This window comes from Nanorana parkeri, unplaced genomic scaffold (assembly GCF_000935625.1).
Source record: "Nanorana parkeri isolate BGI_ZX_2015 unplaced genomic scaffold, ASM93562v1 scaffold1550, whole genome shotgun sequence".
NCBI lineage: Eukaryota > Metazoa > Chordata > Amphibia > Anura > Dicroglossidae > Nanorana > Nanorana parkeri.
This window is the reverse complement of record NW_017307818.1, coordinates 213623-241077: the sequence shown is the minus strand read 5'-3', so window position 1 is coordinate 241077 and position 27455 is coordinate 213623. Positions and strand designations below refer to the sequence as shown.

Below are 27455 nucleotides of genomic sequence, written 5' to 3'. Positions count from 1 at the left end.
TTGTTGCCCCTTTTGCAGCACTTACTGCAATTACTTTTGCACGATATTCTAATTATTCGAGTTTCACCTGTATATATATAATACATATATATAGTGTATATATTATATTTTATGTATTTATATAAAATAAAAAAATAAAACTAGCAATGTATTTCCTGCACGTATTGCCTTCTATGCTTGGCAGCTAACTTATTAAAACATTTTTATTAAGCTGTATTAAAGGTTTAGAGGCTATTATTATATTAGGTGTGTTCATCAGACATGATGCATTACTTAACGTGCGAATCCCACTTTAATACGAAAATCAATAAAAGTTTTGAAGTGAGTAGCACTGTATACATGGAGTTTGTATGTTCTTGCTATGTTTGGATTTCCTGCAGCAAACCCAAATCATACCTATTAACTGACTTCTGACCTTGCTGTTTGGTCAGCAAAAGCATTGCCTTCGGAGACAGGATAAACTCAAGTGTGCGTGTACTGCATTTCATCATAGATATTCTAGATGGCAACAGTGCTGCATCTAAGAACCAAGAAATTGAATCAGCATGTTTAATAGATGTGCAGCTGAAGAAAGAAATACTCTTTTTTTTCTACAGTATGCTGAAATCGTAGGGCCTAGGTAGCAGGAGGCGTCAATATATACGGTATGTTAGCGATACAGTCTTTAGAAATTCCTAGAGCTCTGGCTTATGAGTAGACTAGCATGGAGAAACAGGATTAAATTCAGCAACAAGAGATAAAGTTTACACAAAGCCATTCCATTTCTGACAGCTATAAGCAAGAAAGATACAGTGCATCTATTTTTAGACCTGAGTTAGTAACATTGGACCAAAGGCACTCTGTGAACTAAAAAGCACTAACCACTTAGATGGTCACTGATGTTTTTTCTCGCATGTGTTTTTTCTCAAAAAGACGTTATTACGAGCCACCCAGTGACATTCTTTCTTCCACTTACATAACGTCTTTCTTTCTACATTAATCCTTCCGTCATGGTCGTCTTTAGGGGCCTGTGCTAACATTCCTTTGTTGATGTCGGAAACTGCTTCTCTCCATATACAAGTCAGATGCAGGTCCAATGCACTTGTCAATGAAGAAAAGCCCAAAATCCATCAGCACAGACCCTAATAGTTTTAACCGTCCACTGCTACCTGATTTCAATAGAATGAGATTTTCCAATGTATGCATGTTGATACCAGCCCACCACAGTTTCCACAGGATGAAAGGAAACTTTTCTTTAGACTCAGAGATGTCAATACTTGCAATGGCCAGCATGCATGTGCACTTCAGAGCAAAACTCAACACTGGTCATATGCATGTGTATGGGTTGCAATGTAGGAAATAAAATGCATTTCAGCTAAGCAACCTGTGAGCTCCTATGGAGGTATACATATGCATATAGTCATTAGGAAAATAATAGGTGGTCGACTAAATATATTTTTATGGTTTCAAAGTATTAGAAAGGAAAAATTGTGGACTAGAATATAAATGAAATATGTTATCACCTGATAACAGAGACCTGAGAAATTGTGGTCTATAAGGCCTCACTGCTGTGACATATCGTTCCATTTACTGTGAGAAAATGTATCAAGCAGCTCTTGACAGCAGTTTCCATGGAGAAATTCAGGTATTTAGATGTGAAACTCTGAATGGTGCTATGAAAGCAAAAACCTCTGATATCATAAACACCTGTATACAAGAGACTGAGCTCCTAACATGTACTAAAATGATGGGTTCCCTTCTTTTCGCCCCCACATTGTTAAAGGGCCAGATATAGAACCTCTATATCTAAAGTGTGTGAGTCTGTCAGCTACAGCAATATATATCAGTACATTCAGGATTCTATGGAAGGGAACTGTGGAGGGACTGCAAAGAGGAGCCTGAAGCAGAGAGTGGGAAATCCAATTACCTTCACATAGTTATTTCCATTCAATGCAATAAATATCATTGTCATGTGTCATGTGTATTTATGAAAATGACAAATGTTAAAATCACATCTATTGTAAATGGAAACAACTTATGAATCCTGGTTCTTTCTTTTTAGGTCTTCCTCCAAGAGACACAGACACAGGTAAGTCTCTCCCAGGTCTTCTTTACATGCTTGTGGCTATTTTGTTCCTTCATTTTTTTTCTTTGCTGAATAATGTATGTTTTGTGATGTATGTTATATGTTAAATACAACATAGTTTCTATATATGCCTACAGTTACAAATTAATGTGTCAGCTTTATGATGGCATGAAGGTGCCTTTGTATCATGCAGTCATATGCTAATCAACAAGAGTAGCAAGGTCAGATTAGACAGGTCCTCTTTCATGGTTACTTGGAATATTTTGTGTACTTAGTGAAGACCTCTCCATCAGTGCACAACCCATAGCTTTAAACCCATTGAGCAACTGATATTATTCCTGTTTGCTCTATGTGCTCATCCTTTGTGCCAAGAAAACCTTGAAAAATGATGCAGCTCTAATGTCCCTTGCTGGCTGCCATAATTGTCCCAGGTGTGCAATTTAAATATAACAGGTACACTTTCTTTTCATCAACAAGTATGTAACTAGTCAAAAGAGTACGATTTTAGTAGCACAGGGAGCTCATTGTTATTATCGATAAAATGATTTATCAAGGCAGATAAGCCTTTATTTAATGATTTTGGATAAAATAAATGTATATGCATTTGTTTTAAAGAAGAACTTTACCCATTCCCACAATATGCCACTTACCTTTAATGGTCTTCTATCCAGGAAATATATACCCACAGCCCAGCAAATCTATGTTTTCTCCCTTGCCACTCTTTGTTTACTTTATCATTGGGAGCCGTCTGTCTACCACGGGTTCCTGTAGCTGCCCCCCGATCACACAATGCCAAATTAATGATGATTTGTTTGGCCCTATGGGGAAAGCCTCCTTCAACCTCCTTGGATATACGATGTTGGTATCCCAAGAGGCTGCTGGAGAAAGCTTCAGGTCATTCTTGCCTAAGGGGAATAGCGGGGGTTGACGGGTCAACCATTAATAAAAAACATTTTAAATAATGGTGCATTTTTTGTGTTATGGAGGAGGGAGGATTGTGATAGCGGAAAGTGAGTTTCTAGAGTGAAGGTCTACTTCAAGCATTGGCTGTATTAAGGTATATTAGAAAGGCAGGTCTCAGGACTGATATTGTCTGTGCAATGGTGACATTCAGTGATTTTGTAACATATAACTATACTAGTTTAACAAATTGGCTGATGGTTTGCCTGTATTTACCTGTCATTTAAAATGCTTATCTTCATTTACAAAAATGTACATTGTACATTTCAACATTTTATTACAATTTATGATATTACTTGACATGTTCACATTTTTACTCCATAGTACCAAGGCAAGCCATTAACCTTTCAATAAATTGATCTGTTTGAAACATTGAGTTCTCTTGACACTCTTTCTGGCTACATGTAATTACAACATATTCCCAAGTCTCATCTTGTGCATAGAAATATAGGCCAGTCCAATCTCATGTTGCCTGCACTTGTTTAGGTCTTGTATGATTAGCTAATATTAATCTCAATATAGGTGGCACACGTTTCTCCTCAGATATATATTTGTAATTCATCTATTCTTGCTTCCACTTTAAACAACATCCATCACCAAACACGTTTACAATATAGAGTTGAAGATACTATTTATAGCCTATAGACAAAGATGTACTATCACTGGTAGCAAAAATATTTTTTATATAGAGAAAGTTCACGTACATAAGTTTAAAGTGAACCTGCTATGAAACGTAACAGGTCTGTTTTATATGAGGCATCCCAAGCAGGCTTTCCTGTTTTTTACTCAATCCACTACTGGAGCCACTAATACTTTGGCTATGGGGAAATACTAATACCCCCCTACTCCCTCACAACACTGCAGCATAGGGTGCCCATGGAGCAGATCCTCAATCTCCAATGCTGTCACATAAGGCTGAGTAGGTTTTTTCTGAGCCATGTGCAGGTTTCAGCTTACTTGCAGTAGGATTGTAAAGCACTCTGGTGGCTAATTGTGGTGGCAGGGGAGTGCATGGAAGGTACCCATCACCTTATTAGATCACACCTCATTCCAGTGCAGTTATAATTTCCATAGTTAAGAAATGCTCCTAGTGTGTATAGCTAGAGTGTGCCAATATGGATGTGGTTGCATGATTATACACAGCATCAGTAGATCCAAACACCTCCAATTCTAGCATTCCCTGGTAAGTTTTATTGCACATGGAATATATTATGATATACTTACATTCACATACACATTCAAGTGACATAGCATTCTTTACTTCAGGATTAGAATGCTTTGGAGCCATTCAGTATTATGACAATGTTCAAGTATTCAGCAACTATTGCCAAGCTCAACATGATATACACTGTAAATATACTTATAACAAAACTATGCAAATATCCAGCTCGCACACACAGTAGTGATCAAATCTTTATACAACACAAGACATAAGTCCTTCACATGCATATGGTTATGACCTCATGCAATGAAGTATCATACTACCAGGAAAACCTTTTTTACCATATATACACATCCAGGATTCAGTACATGCCATTATTGTTTAAGAGGCAGGTCATTTTACAATATAAAATGTCCACACTGTCTTGTGACATAGGTTCCAGTCTCCATAAACATTTGTGTGAAAGTGTAAATGATTGCTTGTATTGTATAATCATCTTTTTATGGGGTCACCTATTGGCCACCTGCAAACCTATCAGCCATTCTGACTGACTGGCAACTAGCAGACCACAGAAGAGCATAGAACTAAAGGAACCAGGGCTTTAGGTTCATATATAAAAATACATTACATAATTTGCAATGATGTTGAATTCAGATGTCCATATAAAAAATATGGGCATATGAGACAAGCTACGATAAAGTTATCTGGTTCTGTTATTCCAGTATTTACTGTATCTTTTTAAAGTCTATTAATTTGTGTTAAAGTTACTACTTGCATAAGGGTCTAAAGAAATTTGCCAAGACATGGAAATGTGGAAGCAGCCAATGGTTATCTATCCTGAAAATGCCAACTTCAATACATTTAATCAGTGGCTCAAATGTCTTATCTCCTACTTTCTTGTATTAAGCATAATAGGTCAGCATAACAGTCAGTCAACTAGAATTTTTGGAACTAGATCAGCAATGCCAGCACCATTTCTTCTAATAAAGTATATGGAGACTAAATTCAGAAAGCTTTAAAGCCGATCTCCAGCCTTACCTTCAGTCTTACACAGTTGTTCAGACTCCTCTCTTGCACTGAAATTGATTACTCTGATTTTACTGCATGTTGTAGGCTTTTTACAGTGTGTATTAGAAGTCCAAATCATATCTTGGATGAAGGACATCCAGCATCATCCAGGTCCCCTCTTTTCTCTCCAGCCTGATTTTCCCTGGCTGACTTTTTTGTTCATAAGCAGAAAAAACTTCAGATTTACTACCAGCCAAAGGCACTCAATTTTGATTTTCTGCATTGTAACTTGCCCATTTTTTTTCTCTTAAGCTGACCATACACTTGGCAAATTGTTGGAGATAGTGAAGTTTCTGGCTATTACTTGCAATCATATTTACAATTCCTGGTGGTTAAAATTGACTGATTTGCCAAGTGTATGGCCAGCTCTAGAAAGACAAACAGCAAGACATAATAAATGAATGGTTGACTTTCCAAGGTGCAAAATACTTCCTTTACTTTTTGATTCCAGGAACAAGCCAACAGGTTAAGTGACCTTCTGATGATCATTCAATACTTTAATATTGTTGTTAACTTAACTTAAAACTCCAGCTAACGTAGTTGTGTAGTCCTTGAAATTAGTTCATAAGTTCAGTTTTACATACCATCAGCATACATACCTGAATTTGACTATATCATTCCTTGCACAGCAGCACTTAGACTAGGAGAGAAAGAGTCAGCCAGGCAACTAGCATTTTCAGAAGAATGGCAGCTCCAATATTCCTGTCTGTACAGCTTTTTGTAATAGAGTGTGAGTAAATACATGTTGAAATGTGGATCAGATGCAGTCAGCCTTAAGAAATCCTAATTGCCATAGCTATAAAATTGTCATGGCTTCCCAGTGTAATCTATTTTTCCTTACAGCCATACAGATTGTTTTTGTCAGACTTTACTTTTAGATTAAATCTATTTTCTGCACATCTTAGCTCTGCAGACCTGCTGTGTACATCATATTATATGTTTGAAATGTGTTATGCTGGTTGGTGTAAGTTTAAAATGGGTTATATTGTAATGTGCGGTGTTTGTATTTGGCATCTCTCCATTGATGTACATGAGCAGTACCATGCGCAGTGTGAACAGTATGAACTTTATCATGATTGTTGCAGCCGTTGTTGTCTCAGATGTTGCAGTTAACAGAATGCTCCTTTTTCTAGCTCAACCAGTCCAAAAAATAAAAGAAAACAAGTCAGGAAGCACAGAAAGCAGTGAGTATTTACTTTTTATCCTAACAGGGTAGAATCAAAGTGTGTTTTCTCACCGTATTCCCTCTCACATCACAGTACAAGTATTTCTTCTATTCCAAACTGTTGGTGATAATAGCTGGTTTACTGATTGGTTGGAATATAAGTTAGGTGATAGAGATGGCCCAGTGATATTTAGGTAGACCCTGTCATAACTTCACAGAAAAATTAAGTATTTAAAATGATTACTTGCTGCATTTTTACTTTTTCTAAACAATGTTTGTTTGTTTGCAATGTGCCTCTGAACTTGCTTGTAAATTTGACTAGTTCAGAAGAGTCATTTCCCTAGTACAGACTCCATGCTCTTTGCACATCATAACCTTCTCCTCTTCTGGGAGTTTCTAATAACTCTCTGTGATGGACCAGCTCCTCTACCCCTCCCCTCTCCTCCTTACATTACCTTTTATGTAGATGCCGGGTGAGGAGTGATGGAGAATACTATTGAGTGTCACTTGAGTGACAGCTTTGAGTTTGCCGAGGCTGCTGACATCGCATCCAAGATGGCAGCCCCTAGAAGCCGTCTTAGGGTTTTAGGATGTTTTAGTGGGGTTTTAGGTCTACACAAGTGAGTCTTTTACAGGTAAATTACATGCCTAAAATATGTTAAATGCAAATCTAATCTTATAGGAAAATTATTGTTGAAATTAATGATCTGGTGGGTCTCTTAAAATATCCTTGATATCTGACATACAACAACACAGCACATCGCTGCATAAGAAGCATAGCTTCAATTGTCTTTGCTTGATGTGAGATTTCATAATTGTATGCATAGTGTGATTATGGGGTCTATTCACAAAGCTGCCGAAGGATCTGGCCGTAGCTTCGGCCGATCCTTCGGCTGGCTTCGGCCCCAGGACCCCTTCGGTTCAGGAGAACCGAGGGGGTGCTGTACGGGCTATTCACAATAGCCCTCATGCTGAGCATGTTCGGCTGATCCGAAGCCACACGAAGCAAGCCGATGTACGGCTGATTTCAGCCGATGTACGGCTGAAATCAGCCGTACCAGCCTGAAGTGAATAGCCGAACAGTGTTCGGCTCACTTCACTTCTGATCGGTCATTCACTCGGCTGCCCTCGGCAGCTTTGTGAATAGACCCCTATGTCATTAGTATGTTTCCATGATACCCAATTGGGGGCATCCACAGATATAACCCTACACAATTGTTGATTCATGTAGGAACCCTTCCACTAAGAGTAATGATGGGCTGAACAGGCCCAAGTTTGGTTTGAATTCAAACTTTAGAACATCCAAAAGGTTTGAATTCGAACTCGAACTCAATGCAAGTCTATGGTGGTACAACTTTCAAAAACAATTGTCCCCTTTAAGAGGACTTATATGCAAGTTATTGGCCATAAAATGTGTAAGTGAATTCGGATACTGCCCTTGCGAGACATGAATCAATAAAAATAAAAATAAAACTTTTTAAAAATACAGTTTTTAAAGGATTGGGGATTTTAGCATCACTTAAAGGGTAACATTAAAACTTTTAACCAGCCCCGATGCTGGCGACGTACACTGTACGTCGTCAGTCACGAAGGGGTTAAATATCATGCCTGGGGGTCCCCTTAACCTGCCTTTAAAGTGGTGCAGCTGCACAATGTATAGAACCTGCTGCAGCAAACCTGATATTTCAAAAGAAAAAAAATTACATTTATTTTTTTATTTTTTAAACCGTGCAGTTCCCCCTCCCAAAACAATCAGACAGACCCTTTAGGTCTGGTAGGAATGTTAGGAGGTTTCCCATTTAAAAAAAAAAAAGTTTGAGGTTCCCCTCAAAAGTCATACCAGACTCTTAAGGTCTGGTAGGAATATTTAGGAGGTACTCCATGTAAAAAAAAACAAAAAGTGTGTGGGGTTCCCCCTTAAAGTCATACCAGGCCCTTAAGGTCTGGTAGGTATTTTAGGGAGGAACCCCACCCCCAAAAATGGGAAAAAATTGGGAAAAACGTGGGGGCCCCACTAAAATTTCATACCAGACCCTTGATCCGAGCATAGGCCTGGCAGGGCCAGAAAAGCACCTTGTCCTCATGCCAATGGGGAGAAAGGCCTCTTCCCCACAAGCCGTGGCTCATTGGTTGTGGGGGTGTAGGCAGGGGGCTTATTCCCGCCCAGCTCTTGGCAATTAGTGATGTTGCTAGTTGCAAGGAGCTGGGTGGGCCGCCAGCCACAACGTCCCAGGTTGCTAAGAGCTGGACGGGGAGATTTGTATGACCCTTGCACTTCTTCCCAACTGGCTCTTAGCAACCTGGGATGCTTTAGCCATAAAAGGGGGGTAGGCACACTGCAAACATTGTGTAGCAGAGCGGCCATGCCACTCTGCCTACCGTTCCTCCACATGACCCAAAGAGATGCCGCCTTAAGCAACAGCCTCAGGCTACCTCATTAGAGGGATGGCCCTCCTAAGCACAATCATTGTGTAGCACTGCAATGCAGGATGCAGAGCCTGCATATGTAATGGGCAAATATGGCTGCCTCCATGTACAAGTACAGTATAATTACAAATTATACATAGAAATACGTTTTTTAAACCATTACCTCATATTAATACGTTTATTTTTAAGTCAAGCTGATCTTCTATACGTTTACCAGAAAAACCATGGAATAGACTCTGCATTGCCTTTAAAAGAAGGCATTTTTTAGAAAACTGATAACTTGCAGATTTCATGAATCACTTCATCAAGTCTAATATGTCAAATGTGAATATGATGAGTGTCAGAGCCCAATTTACCCTTTTTGTATTCAGGGTAATGGTTCGAAATAAAGTAAACCAACATTATCATGACAATTGGAGCAGCAAGTAATAATATTCTCATTGTCTATTGCTGCTCTATTTCAGTTTCCTCATGTAGATCACAATTCTGAAAAAAAAAGGATACATGCTGATTTGTCTGCTCCTTTCTGATTGCAAAGTATATTGGGATGACAAGAACTACAGGGGACTTCCTTCCTTTCTTTTCAAGAGCGGCCGTGATTATTACTGCTGTCAGTAATAACATTAGGAGTCAGTGACTTAGCAGTAGGTGCTCCGATTTCTAAAAACTGTAGTACTTAGGTTCTGCTATGAAATGGTAGACAGACATGAAGCATCACTGACTGATTGTGAATAAAAGACTTTGATGTTCTTTGTAGCACAGCGTAACACGTTAAACTTTATTGTCATGCCGTAGTGATATCAAATTCATAACGTGATGGTAATATAAATATTTAATTACTTTTAAATGTTGAGTTATTTGAAAAATAGCTCAGCTTAGGATAGAAAGAAATGATTTAAAAAAACCTCATCATTCTCTATCTGCCTATACAAGAAATTCCACACATTTGGGCCACTTTAAGAATTATGAAAATATATGATGTATTTATGAGGAATTGAGGATGGCTCGAGCCTAGGAAAAAAAAAAGAAAAAGGCATATAATATATTGTATATGCATTGTGTTATTTGTTCTTTAATATTTGTTCTACAAGTACCTTGCACTGATATTTAAATCTCAGTTACTAGCAAAGGTGCAATGGTTTTTTTGTCAGCACCATATGGAAATGTTGGTGGGTCCTTTTCTGGATCTGATTTCATGGTGTCATTTTGCAGTGCTCATGTTCCCTTTCAGAAAGCCCATGTTACCCCGAGGCTTAATGCTTGCTCTGGTGTTTTTTTTTTCATATTTAGAAGTAATGAAAGCAGGTACTTCCAAGCAGTTTATCTTCATGGCAGCTGGCTTTACCCAAAATCCTAGACAGCTTCCTGTTTCCCTTGCAGCTTCCTGTTTAATAACTTGCCCATCTTCTCTGACACTCCCCCACTTCTTTTGGCTGAGCACAATAGAAAGACAACAAGTTGCAAATAGGCTGGCAAACTATGAATCAGGTGGATGAGTTGTTGGTAGCTGTCAACATGTATTCTGGGGTGGGGTGTGGGGGGGTTGTTGGAGCTCTAAAGATTGAAGCTAGAGGGGGCAAGTAGATACCTGGAGATGTCTGCTTTATGGACCTGAAGTCATCTTGCAAGAACGGGAAAAGCACAGCTTTCATTTAAACACAGCTTTTTTGGAAAATTGGACCTTTACATTCTATTTTATCCTCAGTTTGGTGAGGGGTCATTTGTGATCAGATGTGACCTTGCCCACAGGCATAAACTAGCAATCTTGCTGTTCAGGATTTGTCTAGAGTTTCTGAAATGTTATTTGCTTTTAAATCAGCCCACTTTTTACTATACAGCAAAACTCACTGTGGCCTGTGTATATTCTGATTGGGATTATATTTGTTTGAGTTAACAGTAGTACCAAGACAAAAACATGATTGCTCTGATTCACTAAATGAAAAAGTACAAATATGTGCATGCGATTTAAAAGAAAAAAAAAGGTTGGCTTGATGTGTGCATGTGTGCCTGATTCAATAATGTTTTTGTGCAGAGTTGTTCTCTGCTAATATTGTTTGTATCCAAAGGCACATAAAGTAAAGCAGTAATAGAGAGTGGAGTGTTCCTGGAGGGTGATTGTTGGTCTTGCATTGACAAGCGTCATAAGCCATGGTAAGCAGTATTGTATCCTGTATTACCTGCCTAATGAAAGACAATAACAAATGCAATCAAATTTGAAACACCGGTCACTTTAAGGGTTCAAATCCACTCCACTCATGTAACACCCAAGTATATACACTCACTGGACACTTTATTAGGTATATCTGTTCAATTGCTCATTAATGCAAATATCTAATCAGTCGATTATATAGCAGCAGCTCAATGCATTTAGGCATGTAGACGTGGTCAAGATGATCTACTCAAACCGAGCATCAGAATGGGGAAGAAAGGTGATTTAAGTGAATTTGAACATGGCATGGCTGTTGGTGCCACACGGACTGGTCTGAGTAATTTAAAAACTGCTGATCTACTGGGATTTTCATGCACAACCATCTCTAGGAATTACAGAGTATGGTATGAAAAAGATAAAATATTCAGTGAGCGGCAGTTCTCTGGGCAAAAATGCCTTGTTGATGCCAGAGGTCAAAGGAGGATGGCCAGATTGGTTCAAGCTGATAGAAAGGTAGCCGCCAGTAACTCAAATAACCACTTGTTACAACCGAGGTGTGCAGAAGAGCGTCTCTGCACAACACAGTGAACCTTAAAGCAGATGGGCTACAACAGCAGAAGACCACATTGGGTGCCACTCCTGTCAGATAAGAACAGGAAACTGAGGCTACAGTTCGCAAGTGCTTACCAAAATTGGACAATAGAAGATTGAAAAAATGTCTTGTCTCATGAGTCTTGATTTCTTTGCGACATTCAGATGGTCGGGTCAGAATATAGCGAAAACAACATGAAAGTATGGATCCATACTGACTTCTATCAACAATTCAGGCTGTGGTGGTGGTGAAATGGCTGGGGAATATTTTCTCTGCACGTTTTGGGCCCCTTAGTGCCAATTGAGCATTATTTAAATGCCACAAATTACCTGAGTATTGATGCTTATCATGTCCATCCCTTTATAACAGCACCCTGTAGGTTCTGTTCCACAAAGAATTAAGGCAATTCTGAAGACAAAAGGGAGTCCAACCCAGTACTAGCAAGGTGTACCTAATAAAGTGGCTAGGCATGGTGTATAACTACAATTAGTTGTAGGAAAATACAGACATGTTCATTTCAATATCGAATTTGTGTTAGAAAACAGTGGAATCTACAAAATGTGCTAGGGGCATGTGTACTTATATGCTAATGTTCAACTACATAGTTTTGTATAGCTATGTTGCACATGCTAAAAGTTTTTACTTATGATGTCATTAGAGTGGTAACAGTTTTGATTGATAAAAAAAATATCATGTGAAAACAGGGCAGGCACTGCGATAATGCACACACTTGCCACTTTACTGCAAACAGGTAGTGTAAGAGGACTCAGTGAATTGCTCCAACAGACGAATTTGGTCATGGATGCAGCTATGGAGTTATACACTGTATATGAAAGTGCTTGGATTTCCTCCCAGTCTGTTCTTGATCTGCTGTACCAATTCAGATTTTTTTTTATGTTTCAGAAATTGTCTGTTTCACTAGGAATCATATTTTTTTAATTTGGTCCTTAACAAAAGTGACTTGGAATTTTTTGGTTTACTATTTCAAGTAGGGATGCACCAATACTTTTCGAGTACCAGTGCCGATACTTGGCATTTTCATGAGAACTACCAGGGTTGCAGCGGTTGCAGCTCTGACCTAGCTCTGGCGCTCCACCACTGTCCTGAAATCATTAGTCGATATTGTTTTAGAAGAACTGTCACATGACACTAAACAAAAATGTATCAGTACTCGTACTTGTAAGTACTCGGAAAGTACCAGTACTCGTGCTCACACAACTGGTATCTGTGCATCCCTTTATTTATATTTATAAAAACAAAATCGTACATTAAAACAGAGATGTAGAAATCCCAGGAGCTCCGTGTGCTCCTTACAAAGGACAGCTGCCTCCTAACTTTTGAATTTTTCTCTAGTCTAGTCTTGGAGCTCAAAAGTATCGGTACATGTACTCGTACTTGTACCGAGTACTGTACTTGGTATCTGTGCAACCCTAATTTCAAGGATATCATTTGCTGGTCTGATGATGACAATTACATGTCCCCAACTTTAAGATTTTTATTTTCATATTAGCAGAGTAATAATAAATATGGCAATAATGCTGCTAGGCAAAAACACTGTAAACACTGTGTAAAAATAGTAGACCCTATCTGTAAAAGAATGACATTTATTTAATGGCTGCGCCACAACTGAAATGTATAGAAAGCATCCAGCATCTTCTTATGTTCTGTTTTGAGTGATAGATATGCAAATAAGTATCTCTATTACTGGAGCTGTCATTCCTCACACCTCATTTACGTGGCATTCCGTCTAAGCAAAGACGGGATATGTTCCTGCTGAAAAGCAGTACAAGAAAGGAAGCGAACAATCTCCACAATATTCTCAGTGTTACTTGGATGCATCCATGTTATATGTACACTGAGCAGCAATTATATTTTCTAAATATATTTTGTAAACTGGTTGTTTGTGAAAGGGATCTTTCTATACTTGGATATCTGGCTCTACTCAATGCAGGCTGTAGCCAAAAATTGTTGGCATGTGATATTTTTAGAATTTATTTGGAATTCTAATATTTTTTACATAAAATGTATATTCATTCATTATTTATATTATTTAGAGTGGAGAAATTCACCCAGCTTTGTTAATAATACAGCAAACCCTACTCACTTCTGCTCCACAGTTGTTTAGCCAAATTTTGCTGTAGTGTAGTCCAGACTGCAGGGGAAACCTGGTATCACAGCTGACCATTCAAATGGAACCCTCTTGTATCACTGTCGGACTTTATTTTACTAAGCTTATGTAAACAGTGTAAACAGTGAGGGTGCGAAATAATCCATTAAGGTAGAGTATCTAAGTCTGGAAAACTCCTGAAAGTAAACTGGTTTACAATAAGGGCAATTCAAATTCAGATTACGAGCTATAATTTAATTTCTGACAAAAGAGGGTTGCACACCTAAGGAAATCCATAATCGGCTAAAGAATGTTTATGGGGGAGATGTAGTGGAATTTTATTTCTCCTTCTTGAAACTTCTTCACCCACTGCCGCACATTGCTAATGTCCACTACAGGGTCCCCATAAACATTCTTTAGCTGATTATAGATTTCCTCAGGTGTGCAAACATCTTTTGCCAGAAATTCAATTACAGCTCATTGTTTTAGTCGCAGATCCATGGTTCTAATCACTCAATCTGAAAAAGAAAAGCATACATTAGTGGGGCAAAGACACCTCTATAACATGGTACATGAGCATTCACAGTCTCTCTAATGGATCTCTGCATTAATTTTGGATTGTTGTGCATTAAAAAAAAATAAGACCTACCCCCAAAATAAGACCTAGTGTGTTTTTTTGAGCCAAAAAAAATATAAGACAGTGTCTTATTTTCGGGGAAACACGGTATATATTTCTCCCAGAGGCTGGGGTATTTCCTTTTTTTTATTTTTTTTTTAGATCAAATAAGTTTTCTCTATCCAGTTTATTGTGTGTTGTTGACTTACTGTTTGCATATATAATACCATACCATTTACTACATATATTTCAATTTGTAACCTTGGCCTTCATGGTCATTTGACATCTGCACCTTTATGGGGTCTTGTACATTTATCCTTATTCAATTGTATTTTTCCTGTTCTTTAACAAAAATGTTAAACGATAAAAAGAAAATAAGTTTGATACTGATGATGATAAGGATGTTACTTATTGTTAAAAAAAACATTTATCAGGGATTAGCATATCAGTTCTAGAATATATTTGATGAAACCGTAAAAAATATGTATAATCACATTCATACCAATGCTAACACATTCAAAGCTCAAACAGATAATGTTTATTAAAAAGACTGTTCAAAAGAATTGTTATTTTTTTCTTTGTAGTGGAGTCGATATTCAGATCTCCAACCACAAAAAAATCACTGCCTACAAATAACAGACCTTGACGATAACTGTTAATAAATTTAATGAGTTTGTTGAGAAATCTGACCTGTCCGACATTGGGAAAGTAAACATTAACCAGAGTGCAGAGTATGTTATTAATCTTATAAATCAAGAGAAGGCAGCAACCCTGGACACCCTCCACACTATCAAGATATTGAAAAAATGTGGAACAAATTGCGATGAGAAACTCACATTTCTTTTTGCCTGAGCTTGCTGTGGAGGTGTGGGGAAAGTATTTAAAGTAGTTGTGGTTGGTTTGGATTTTGCAAAGTGCATTCCCTGTACAAAAAATGTCACTTTTTAAAGTGGTAGATTCCCTTGCAAGGGTTGAGCGCTATTGAGGCCCTGGCATTCAAAGATACCACGTTAATGGTAATGGTCAGTCAATATGGTTGCATGGTGTTGCTAGGCTAAAGAGATTAAAAAAAAGAGAATACTGAGAGTATGGAACATGTAGGTAAGGAACCCTTGACAGTGACACAAAGTCCAATATGCAATATATAGTAGTGTGTATTGCAGCATTATGAATGTATTAAAAGCTTAAGTGAAGTTACATTATTAGACAATCAAAAGGATGGACGTTGTACTAACAACCTCAGTTTTCGTAGGGGTCTATTCACAAAGCAGCTGAAGGATCTGGCCGTAGCTTTGGCCGATCCTTCGGCTAGTTTTGGCCCCAGGACCCCTTTGGTTCAGTAGAACCAAAGGACTGCTGTACGGGCTATTCACCATAGCCCGTACAGCTCCCGAAGTCGGCCGAGCGGCTCAGTCGAGCCGAAGGCATATGCTTCGGCTAGACTGAGCAGAGGTGAAAGTCGAAGCTGGCCGAGCGGGTGGCCATTGGCCGGCCGACAGCCTGCTTCTGGCGGCTGGCTCCGGCCACTTGCAGAGAGATCAGCGTCACTGGTTACCAGCTAACCAGGGACACTGATCTCCAGACAGCCTAACTCTCCCGGGCAGGCGCTCTGGGAGTCTTCCACTCCCGGCCGCCAAGGAGAGAAACACTGCTTTTCCTTTTTTATTCTGACACGGAGCCGTTGGCTGGCGTCAGAATAATAAAAAAAAAAATGTCGCCATAGGAATGCATTGCTGGATTCCTATTGGCTATTTCAATTTACAATAGCAAACTAGCTATTGCACCCGCCCACTGCTGCAGTTCTCCATCAGGTCCCCACTAGTGATTGGCTGCAGCAGAGGGCGGGTGCAATAGCTAGTTTGCTATTGTCTATTGCAAATTGAAATAGCCAATAGGAATCTAGCAATGCATTCCTATAGCGAAATTCTTTTTTTTTTTTTGACGGCAGCTGAACCGCCCGGCCAATAGAAAACAGTCGGGCGCAGCTGTCATTGCTAGCTCCGTACAATCGTTTTCTATTTTTTTTGCTACTTTTTTAACTATTTTTCTGTTCTGCTCGGTCCCACAGAGGGACAGAGCAGAACTGCCGAGCCGAATGCCGCTCTGCGGCATTCGGCTATTTACTCACTGCTGTTCGGCATCTATAAGAATAGACCGAACAGCAGCGAGTAGCCTGCCGGAGGTTCGGCTCAGCCGATCCAGATGTTGGATCGGCTAAGTCGAACTCCTTCTGCACTTCGGGTCGGCCGAACATGAAGCCACACGAAGCCAGCCGATGTACGGCTGATTTCAGACAATATACGGCTGTAATCAGCCGTACAAACCTGAAGTGAATAGCCGAACAGCGTTCGGCTCACTTCACTTCAGGTCGGTCTTTCACTCGGCTGCCTACGGCAGCTTAGTGAATGGACCCCATAGTCTTTCCTACACTTTCCTCTTACAGCAGTTGTTTGTCTAAATATAACTGTGCAGTCAAATAGGCACCAAAGCTTGACCATGCGGCTCAGTGCACTCTGTTATCTAACAGACCTCATCAGAGCCATTTCCTCTATTACTTAACCCTACAGTTCTGTGTAAGGGGGGCATTTGTGATGAGGATGTGGTCTGCACTCATCTATATCAGCACAGAGCACTGGAATAGGAGAGTAGCATGTACTTTCCTACTAAAAATCTGTTAAATGTCATAACACACACCGGTACACAATTAATAAAAATAAAAGGTGTGAGACTTTAATTGAGCATTAATAAATTCTATAGAATTGCATTTTGCAGATTGTTTAATTTCATAATTCAGCTATGCTTTGCTGCCTTTTATTAATTTGCAAATTATAGTATATGCCTATATATCAGGTTTGCACATGTAACTTTATTTGTGATTGGAATGTTAATTCAGTTTTTCTCTGCGTTTTGCAAAGCTCTCGCGGGAGGTCACGAAAATCCCATCATCATCATCACCGACATTCTCGCTCAGTAAGTTCTGAGTCTAGATCTTCAAGCTTTGAAAACAGGTAATAAAACAGTAATAATCAACATCTGACAAACATGTTTGTGCAGTGTTTCTAAACATATAGCCAATATAGAGGTGTAGGTCTTAATGGACTAGATGAAAGCTCTCAACTCCAGATGAACAGCCAAACCCAGCTATAAATATATTAATATTTAAAGGAGAACTATGAGGTGAGTGATTTCCACTCATCCTCATAGCTAGAGCCGATGTGTGACATTGAAACTATCACAGGTTGGCTCTATTGATCGGGAAGTGAGCGAACACATACCGTCGCTCGCTCACTTTCCAATCAGTGAGAACGGTGACTGTCAGTTACCACTCCCCACAGGGATCCCCCCTCCCCTCTCTGATCCTCCAGCACTGACTAGAGGAACGGTTGGGGAAGGGGGCAGGCACAGCTGGCTCTGCCTCTACATAGGCAGAGCCAGCTGTCACTCACGCAGCTTAGTGGATCCAGACAGTATTGTCGGGATCCGTCCCTGCTGCTGCGCTCTCAGTATATCGTGGGCAATGGTCCACCATATACTGAGCTTTGGGTCACGGGAGGAGGACAGTATATATAGAGAACTATGGGGAAACACACTTACCCCCTAGTTCTCTTTTAAGACCAAACAGAACTCCTTTGAAACAGAACATTGTTTTTTTCACTTCAGTCATCCAATTATGTGCAGTCAAATATACTGTTTTTAAGTTTCTCTGCACATGATTAAATGCTGTATTTATAAACAATTTGCAGAGCCATTCAGCCTGAAAAACTCTCTGAATGCTTATTCTGTGCGAATTATTTCAATAACGAATTAAACTAAGCCGAATGTAATATTAGAAAGATAACGCATTAGGGCCCCTAGATGGAGCTGGGGAGCATAGGATAGAAATACTTATTTCCTATGTTTCTCAGCTCTATCTAGTTGAAAATATACTAAAAAACATTCATTTTTGCATCCATTTGCACAGAACAAACGTTCACTGTGTTTCACAGGACAAATGATCTGCACATTCTTTATAAATACACCCCTAAGTGTTCAAATGTGAATGAAGGTAAATATGTGCTCCTTTAGGAATTTATCATCCTCTCATCCTGATTTAGTGTACAGTAACTAAGTTTATATATAAGCTATGCTTGGGAACTATTATAACCTATTATTTAAAAAAAAAATCAAATATTGTGAGATTGTTTATTAAGTGAAGCCTTTATCATTTCTGTTTTTGGACAGATAATTACAGGTACAATTTTTACAGCCTTCATAAAATGCACTGACTGTCAGAAGAAAATGTCACAGACTGAACAGGAGCCTTTAAGTGGCATTGGTGATTTTGCTCTCCTCTGTTTGCATTCTGTTTTATGACAGCTGTTGGGCTGCTCTGTGGAGATGGCAGGTGATTCTCTCTGCATGTGTCCAGTTGTTTTTGCAGACCTGCACATGGGATCCTATACCCCCGTTTCATATAGCAGTCTGGCAACTGTCACAGAGAAGAATATGAAGCTGTGAACACAGGGTCATCCTTCAACAAGACTGCTAAATCAGGAACCTCTTTCTTCTGACACCATCAACAATCCATACGATAATGACAGCCATTTCTTGGAAACTGCTGGAACAGTTTAAAACAACAGTACCACAATTGTGGGAGAGCATTCTAATGCCTCAGAATCTTCAACATGTAAAATTGCAGTTTTCAAGCTGAACTTTAGACAGATTAAAAAACACAATTTAATTCAGATATGTAGTCAATCGAAAAAAAAGTATATTTACATAGGACTACCAAATTGATCTGATTTTGTCTTATATATGCTTCTTGTAATCTACTGCACCGTAGAAAATTAGACTAGAACAGGGAGGGACAGCCTCTGAGCAAATCATGGAGAGAGCAAAAGGATGACCTCATCAATGCTGCAGTCTAATGACAGCCTTGGTGGATTCCAGGATGAGGCTGTATTGCCTAACAACAACATGGTCTGCAGCAATGTCCAGGATCTTGCTGTGCTTTCTGTCCTTTGAAAGATAGATCAGTTCAATGTATTTAGCTGCTTTTGTGAGGTTCATATTGAATAATTGCTATCTATTTAGCAAAAAATATTTAATATAATAAATGCATATTTTGTAATAACAAAATTTCAGCATACTATACAAGAGTAACAGGAATTTTCTTTTCATAAACAGAACTTCAGGCTCTCTGTCTTATTAAACAAGGGGGTGATGTACAAAAGCTAACGCATTTTGCATAGCCCACAGCAACAAAATGAACGTTTTTAATAGAAAAATGACCACTGGAATTTGATTGGTATACTACACAGGGCAAAAATGTCCAGCTCGGCAAAGACAATTTTTATAATGGTTGAGGCTCGGGTTCACCGCTACCATGGGTTCAATGTTTTCCTGCTGAATTTAGGTGCATAGTCGCCCAGGAGAATATTTTTAAGCCATTAAGTACTACCTGACCTTTGAACTATGGCCAGTAGACTTAATAAGACCAATAATGGGGTTTTTGGTTAAGTCAACCCTTTCACTATAACAGAAGGACTCAGAGCAGCCATAATGTCAAATAATATGCTGCTGTTGCAGGGAAAGGTGACAATGTGCATAGGGAGAAATCCGAGTCAGTTAGAAAATGTGCTTTATTTCTGATTGCTAGCTGTTTGGGCAATGATCTCCTTTGTGCGTTTTTGTTCTTATAATTGTGGGCATTTTTGTATTTCATCTTATTTTGTGGTTGATTTGAGGTCAGTGGCTGCAGTCACTTCCAGTGCAAACTTTTTTGTATCTACAAGATTTAATTTATTTTGTTTCAGCAGTTTTATGTTTGTTTTTTTAATGTTTGGGGGTATATTGCTTTTAATTTGATAAGGCCTGTATTGTTGGTTAAGTTGCCTTTTTTTTCCTTCAGGAAATATTTTGTGTTTTTTTTTTTTTTTTATGTTGAGGGCCTTTTCTAAGCTTGGGATGCTCAAAGCAGAGTCTTCCCACAGAAACAGTACAAGAACAGTGTGCACCTAAACCACCTCACATTATATCACTCACATTCACCACACCCCCCTTCCCTCATAGAATTAAAGTTCGGCATACATCAGTTAGGTCTACTATCCCTAATTAAAACTGTCCTACTGCTGCCCAATCATCTTCAGTCTACTAATTCTTGTAGTATAACACCTTTCTGTACTCTTTTTCTTTAGTAACTTTTGGCTAATTCTTACACATTAGAAATGTCCTGATACTGGCCAATTTTACACTGTTGTATAATCTGCAGTATCTGAATATTTAATGAGAGCTTGACAATTTTGCATAAGTGAGAACAGGGACAGCCACAGTTAACTACTAGCCAATCTGCATCTGCCAGCCAAAGAGCGTCTATTAACATTAAAAAAAAAAATACATGTCACTGCTACCCGAAAAAACTCTTTTGGCAAATCAAAGACAGGCAGATTCACCTATCGCTACTTCTCAGATATTTGGGTATTCATAAGGGTACAGCTTTTCTCAGCCATGACACACCTCGGTGGTTCATCCCTTGTTTTTTCACTCACCTGCTCCATAATACTATGAAGACTGAAGTAAGTGGAATCACTACTTGGCAAGCTAGATATGATGCAGAAAGCAATAGAGCTCAGATCTTTAGGAGCTTTACTATTTGGTATACCCATGCTCTTTAACAAGCTTTAGGTTAATTAGCATTGTCTCTTCCAGTCTTTAATTTTTTTGTTATCCTTTTATTTTAGACCACGGGTGCAGTCTAGAGAAAAAAAACATCAATCAAGAAGAAAAAAACACAAATATCATCATTCTAGGTCTGTAAATAAGAAGCAGAAAGAAGCCCCCCCTCTGTCTACACAAAACAGCACGTACTCCACCAAGTTGACAGTAAGTAGAACTTCAATTAAGAACAGCAGGGTCCCTTTCTACTTGTGTACTACGTAAAGGAATGGATGCAGCTTACTAAAGTTGTTCAGTTTTAGTGCTGGATGGGTCTGAAAAAAATTACAATATAATTAGTGCATTTATCATATGTGCTAGATGGTCCAGTGGCATAGTATCTTTCCATGACAGATTATATTTTGAAGATATGGAAACATAAACTATCATTTGCCAGTTTCATAAGAAGTATTCCTTAACCATTATTTTACAAAAAGTGGTGTATCTGGAGGTCAAAAAAATACATTAGATTTAAAAGTATCATTTTCAGATTTTTTTGAGAAGTATAAATACAACAGATGATCTGCTGTCATAAATTTACAGACACGTACACATTCTGACCAGATTAGGTAGACAAATTCATACCAGTGTATGTTCTAGATTGTTGCAGGTGTCTATAACAAAGTCAGAAACCCACAGGAAACACATGTAGACTCCGTGTGAGTTGGTTGCGTCATGGATTCAATCCTATGATTTCAATAGAGCAATGCTGAGCAAGGCTGACCACTGCCTCACTGTGATTTCATACGTTTGCAACACTGATATTCATTTCTGTTCTGTAGGAGTACAAAGCAGACCACAAATATTTTGAAGTGAATTTGAGTATTTCTGTAATAAAGTAAAGTAAAAATAATCAAAATGGAATTTAGCACAGTATTTAAAGTGCTTTAAAGTGGATAAACGATAGCAAATAAATGAAAAATTATTATTGATATTGTAATATAGGAGTACAGGTTACAATAAGCAAAGTAAGAGAGTATAGGTTCACTAGTGTAGTGTGATAAAACGAATATAGGTGACTACTTATCCCTGACTGGTCAGTGACTACTCATTCCATGACTTCATGACTTCATAGGTGATTGTAACCATTTCACCCTGAGGCCATTTAAGAACATCAGATATACGGCTGTTATATTATATCCACAAAATGCGACATGCATTGTTCTGCTCATCCTAATACTACAATAGGCCATCTGCCAGAAACGTTCCTTCATTGTGGAATAAATACCCTCCTTCTCACTTTGTGGTACAAGCATATATTTGTTTTAGGCAATAGAGCACTATACTCTTTCTGTTTTACTAAACTTATAAATATTGAAAAACTAGCTTTTGAGTTTATGACATCTTATTAAATATGAAGGCAGTGGCAACAGCTGCTGTTATAACAGCTGTCACATACTTATTTAAATGACCATGGAATATAACACTGAGGTAGTTTAATAAATAAATAATTAAAACCCCCGGTTATATTAACATTGCAGTTTAAATATGGATTGTTTTTATGTTTATATGTGTAAAAGTGCCCAGAAAATAATTGTCCTCTCCAGATTACATTATGTCTACTGTACCCTTTAAACATTATATTGTAAAGCGCTGCACAAACTGTTGGCGCTTTATAAATCCTGTATAATAATAATAATAATAATAATAATACACAGTTCTTAAAGGATAAGTGCATTTCAAAACAAAGTGCACTTATCCTTTAGGCCCCTTAGGGAGCCATTACTGCTCCATACCTCCCCATGCAGAGATGTTTACTTACCAAGCTTGGATGGGCCCAGCCTCCGTTGTTTATTGAACTCGTCTGTGAAGTTCATTCCTATTGACTTTTATGGGGCTCATCTACCTCCAGGAAAATGATGGAGGATGAGTGCACCTACCCTTTAATTTATTTTTAGATATGGACTAGTAAAGGAGCCTGTGTATTCTGTAACATTAATACAGAGTCTGCACATGCTTCACATGAACTTCATACTCCTCCATCTGCTGCTTTCTATAGCAGATGGATGCGTGCAGTAGTGGGAATCTCACAATGGCTCTTTTCCATATGGGTCTAATGTTATCCAGATGAGCTCATGCGGTAGCAGTTTTACCTCTGCTCTTTTGGTTTTGGCACTTTATATTGGCTCAGTAGTAATCTTGCAGGTAACACTATTGTGTTGCATCATTGCAGTCCTGTGCACAAACCTCACCAGATCTATTTTTGCATGGAATCTGTATGGCCTCCCCTAGACTTCTAGGTTTCTCCCACTATCCAAAACATACTGGAAGATTAATTAGATCAATTAGCCTAAAAGTGTGATTGTGTATACATATATACAGTGTGTGTGTATGTATGTTTTCTTTATTCTATTTTGTGACAAAGGCAAAATATTTTTTTTTTACCATAGCCATCTAGGTGAGTTTGATGAAAAGCTGAGAAGGGCAGGCACACAAAAGCCAAAATACACATAAAGGCTGGCCATACACCAATCAATTTTTTCGTTCAACCCTGCGGACTGAACGAAAAAAAATGGTGCGATTCCTCCATTAATACAAACAGCATTTCAATTGAGGAATCGCCACTGTTTGCATTGTATTCTGACAGGTGCCGATGGCTGATCGTATGAAGATTTTCCAGCCGGCTCCTTCAATCAGCTGATCGAGGAATGCCGGCTAAAAGGGAGCCGACAGCCCCACACACTGTGCAAATTTCAGCCAGTACATTAAAAAATAGACGAAATTTGGCCAGTGTATGAACACCTTTAGAAAAACATGATATGTAAACCATTAATCAGCCAATGAATTTGTAGATATTCTGGGAAAACTGATAGTACACTATCAGGGTCACAATCACTTATAGCCATAGTACCTGTAAATGTTTACATAATGCTGTACGTCTTTGCAGATAATCACTGCTACATACAGCTCTAACTGCTCCCATCACAGAAGTTGCCTCATGTGAGACTACACCGTACTGACCTGAGAAGGCCCAAGAAAAGCTTCAAGATAGCCCAGGAAGGTTTGAAGTCTGTGGCCCACCAAAGGGAACTCTTAGCCAGACTGATCAGCCATCTTTAATCATGACCACTATAGGATTAAGCAGTCTGAAAATAATGGTGAAGAAAATAGTAGCATCGCTGGAAATCAGACATATCGTTTGGCTTGAATTACTATGCAAATTTTACAGATTGCTGCAACATGCTTTTGCACATAATTACTTACCATTGTTATATACAATGCATTGTAACTACTAGCAGCGAGCCTGGTTTATTTGATGTGATACATGTATAATCAACAGACGGAAAAGTGTCTGCCTACTCCCTACAATGCTAAGCAGGATTCTCAAGCAGTTAGGGGTGATTTGAGAGATAAAAATAAATGACACTTTAAATGCCAGCGTGGGTTATCAATTTCCCTCTCCCTGATTAAATGAATTGCAGACTGTGTCTATAAAAGAATTCCCCGGAGGGTAAATTTAGCTGAATGAAATACCAAGTTGCTTTCATTAGGTTTATTTCATTAAACACTATGTAACCATCAATGTCTTACACTGTGCACATTAAGGCTCTTTACTGTTGAATGTTTAGAGGGAGGCAGCCTTTATGTACTTTCTGGAGTGTATAAGCTCCCTGCTGGGGTTTACAACATGCAGAGCTAGCTTTTATCATAGCACCATTACTACTGTTGCCCATTCAATGTCAATGCACCCTAAAACACCAGAAGCATGCAGACTTTCCAGGCATTAAAGCTGCACTTTAATCTGTAGCCCCAAATGTTTACTTTGTTCTTCCTCATTATTAAATGTTTACTTGTGGCACTTAAGCGTATAAATTATATATATACATGTGTGTGTGCTTCAGTTTAGAAATACAGAACTATGTAAAAGATCAGAAATACAAGCATGTATTTAAAAATTCCATATTTACTTTGTCCTTGCCAGAGTACAGAATCAAATGTTCTGTTATCTGCAATTTCAGACTAAAATCTGTGTGGGATATCTAACCTACATCCCAACTGTCCTTCAGTCCCTCATTTGGAACCAAATCCCACTGTCCCTCTTTCCTCCTCAGTGGTCCCTCTTTTTGGCCTGATGTACAGATATCTATGAAAAGGTTTTATTTAACTACCAAACATATTATTCTGCACTAAAACCTTTAACTTATCTCTGAATTATCTTGTTTACGATTTCAAAAAGCCAAAATAAAGGAAAAGGAATCGTGAAAATACACAATTCTGTGTGCACCCAATAATTTTTGGCATATTCGGAATGGTCCGTATAACTAGGGACGGGACAGGGATGTGTCTATTGAATAAATACATTGTGCTGGAGGCTTCCCCCACTTTCTTATTTCAGAAAGTTAGAAGGTATGATCTAAAATATCCAACTTTAATGTGTATGTAACCTCTAGCAATGCATTTATCTAATTTGATCCATTTTAGTCTGTTAAATATACCACGGAAAGCAATTATATCTGTTTAATAAGTGCAAACAAAATCTTTATATCCTACCAGAAATCATTTAAGCTTATAACTTCCTGTGCTCTCTACCTGTGTCATGCCCTTAGCAGTTATCATTGTTCCAGCTCTTTCTTTGGACTGCATATCACTTTCCCCAATGTTTATGCAGAAGAGGATATGTGGAAGGGTTCTTTAGTCTTAACATACTTCCTGTCCTAGGATGACAACATTGATTTTCCATAGATACAGTATGGTGATTAAGCATTGTTACCCTTGGACAAGAAGTGTGTTGCTGGCAGGATTACCAAGTAAAAAAAGGAACTAAGCCTGATAAAAATAAAACAAATGCAGCCACCCCATCTAAGGACTGGTAAGCTGCAATATATTACTTTTTTGTTCTTGGATTCAGATATTTCGGGTTACTTACAAAGTAATTGGGGTCCAAGAAAAAATATTTGAAATACCTAGCAATTACCAACAGTTCAATCAGCTAAGAGTTATTTTTCTATCTGTGAAGCCATCAGGGAAAATCTATACAATATCAATAACCGAAGGGGTCCTGGGGCCGAAGCTAGCCGAAGGATCGGCCGAAGCTACGGCCAGATCCTTCGGCAGCTTTGTGAATAGACCCCTAGATGTTAGTAACCTTTCCATATAAAACCACTATATTAGAATCAGTACTATACGTTTTCTAAATTGACTTCACCTACACACATAGCTGCCATCTCCTGCAATGTTTTACTTCTGGGTTTTCATTATGGGTTCTTCTATCTGTTGCGAGGTTACCTGTCCAGTTTCCAGATCCAACATACTGACAACTTATTGTAATGATCAGGCTTGAGTCCTTAGGGTCTTGTTACAATTTATTGCTAATATGAAAAACTCAGGAGAGAGGGTTTAGGGAGGAAGGGTTCCCAAAAGCACAAAAAATAGAAGACAGAATCTTTTGGAATAGTAGCAACAGCAACATATGGTCCTATAAGAGCAAGCTTTAAAAATATTGATAGAAAGAGGGCATCCAGATAAATCTATGATCCAGTAAGAGCGGTCGCAGTTCTTGTATTGCACCAGCTGGCTTCTGTTCCCTCTGTATGATGCCTGGACCGGTAGGCAATGAATCTTAATTACAATGTTAAAAATCCAGCTTCTATTTAGCTCCTCTGCTACACTCAGCAAGAAGATCCCTTCTCCAGGTCAGCTTCCATTAGTTATCTTCTCCAATAGTCCAGCAGGCCTCAGAGCACCCAGCACATAGCAGATACTGAAACCAGACCTTGTCAGCACATTCACACACAGCCCTCCTCCGAGGGAGAATCCCTAGGGGACAGAGAGTTCTGGATAGGTGCTCCCAAATATTTATCACATTCCCTAGCCATACCTCTGAGTCAGCCTCTCAGGGATTGGTCGAGTCAGGCAAATATTTATAACCTGTGATTAACACTCCCATGCTGTATGCTGGAGCCCTATCCCAGAAACAAGGGAATAACCTACCAGGCTTAGGGAAAACCCGCAGAACAATACAAAATATGGGCCTTCTGTTTGTGACACCATCATTAGAAATATAATATATTAAATATATTAACCACTAATATAGTAAAATGATAATAAAGTCCCAAGAAGGGTTTATGAAAAAATGAAAAAAAAATTACCAGCAAAGTTATAAACCATGAAATAAAATTGTGTTAGATCAAAAACTTTTATGTCAACAGCATATTGGAATCAAATACTGGTTTGCTGACCTGGCGGACACTAAAAACTGGTAATTAATTACTCCCCCATTTTATGAAAAGAATGATCATGATTTAATTTTAATACATCTCATTATATGTTCTTCCCCTGAGGCTTATCTATACAAGCTACCTGAAGTGTAAAGCAGAAGTACCTTCTGAATATATCCAGCCTGTGTGATAAAGTAATTTACTGAAACCCATAAGACTTGAGAGATATATTCCCCAGTCATGTCAGATGCCTCACATATTACAAACACACTAATATATACATTTATATATTA

The 27455-nt window shown here is 38.6% G+C and overlaps 1 protein-coding gene across 1 annotated transcript in view; it reads left to right on the top strand.

Moving 5' to 3' along the window:
* Nucleotides 1-27455, top strand: part of SRRM4 (serine/arginine repetitive matrix 4) — an 84214-nt gene that overhangs the window by 35972 nt on the left and 20787 nt on the right. Inside the window, exons 6-9 of the mRNA XM_018570530.1 lie at nucleotides 2042-2068; nucleotides 6389-6439; nucleotides 17227-17319; nucleotides 21031-21172. Of these exons, the coding sequence (XP_018426032.1) occupies nucleotides 2042-2068; nucleotides 6389-6439; nucleotides 17227-17319; nucleotides 21031-21172 (313 nt within the window). The remainder of the gene's footprint in view (nucleotides 1-2041; nucleotides 2069-6388; nucleotides 6440-17226; nucleotides 17320-21030; nucleotides 21173-27455) is intronic.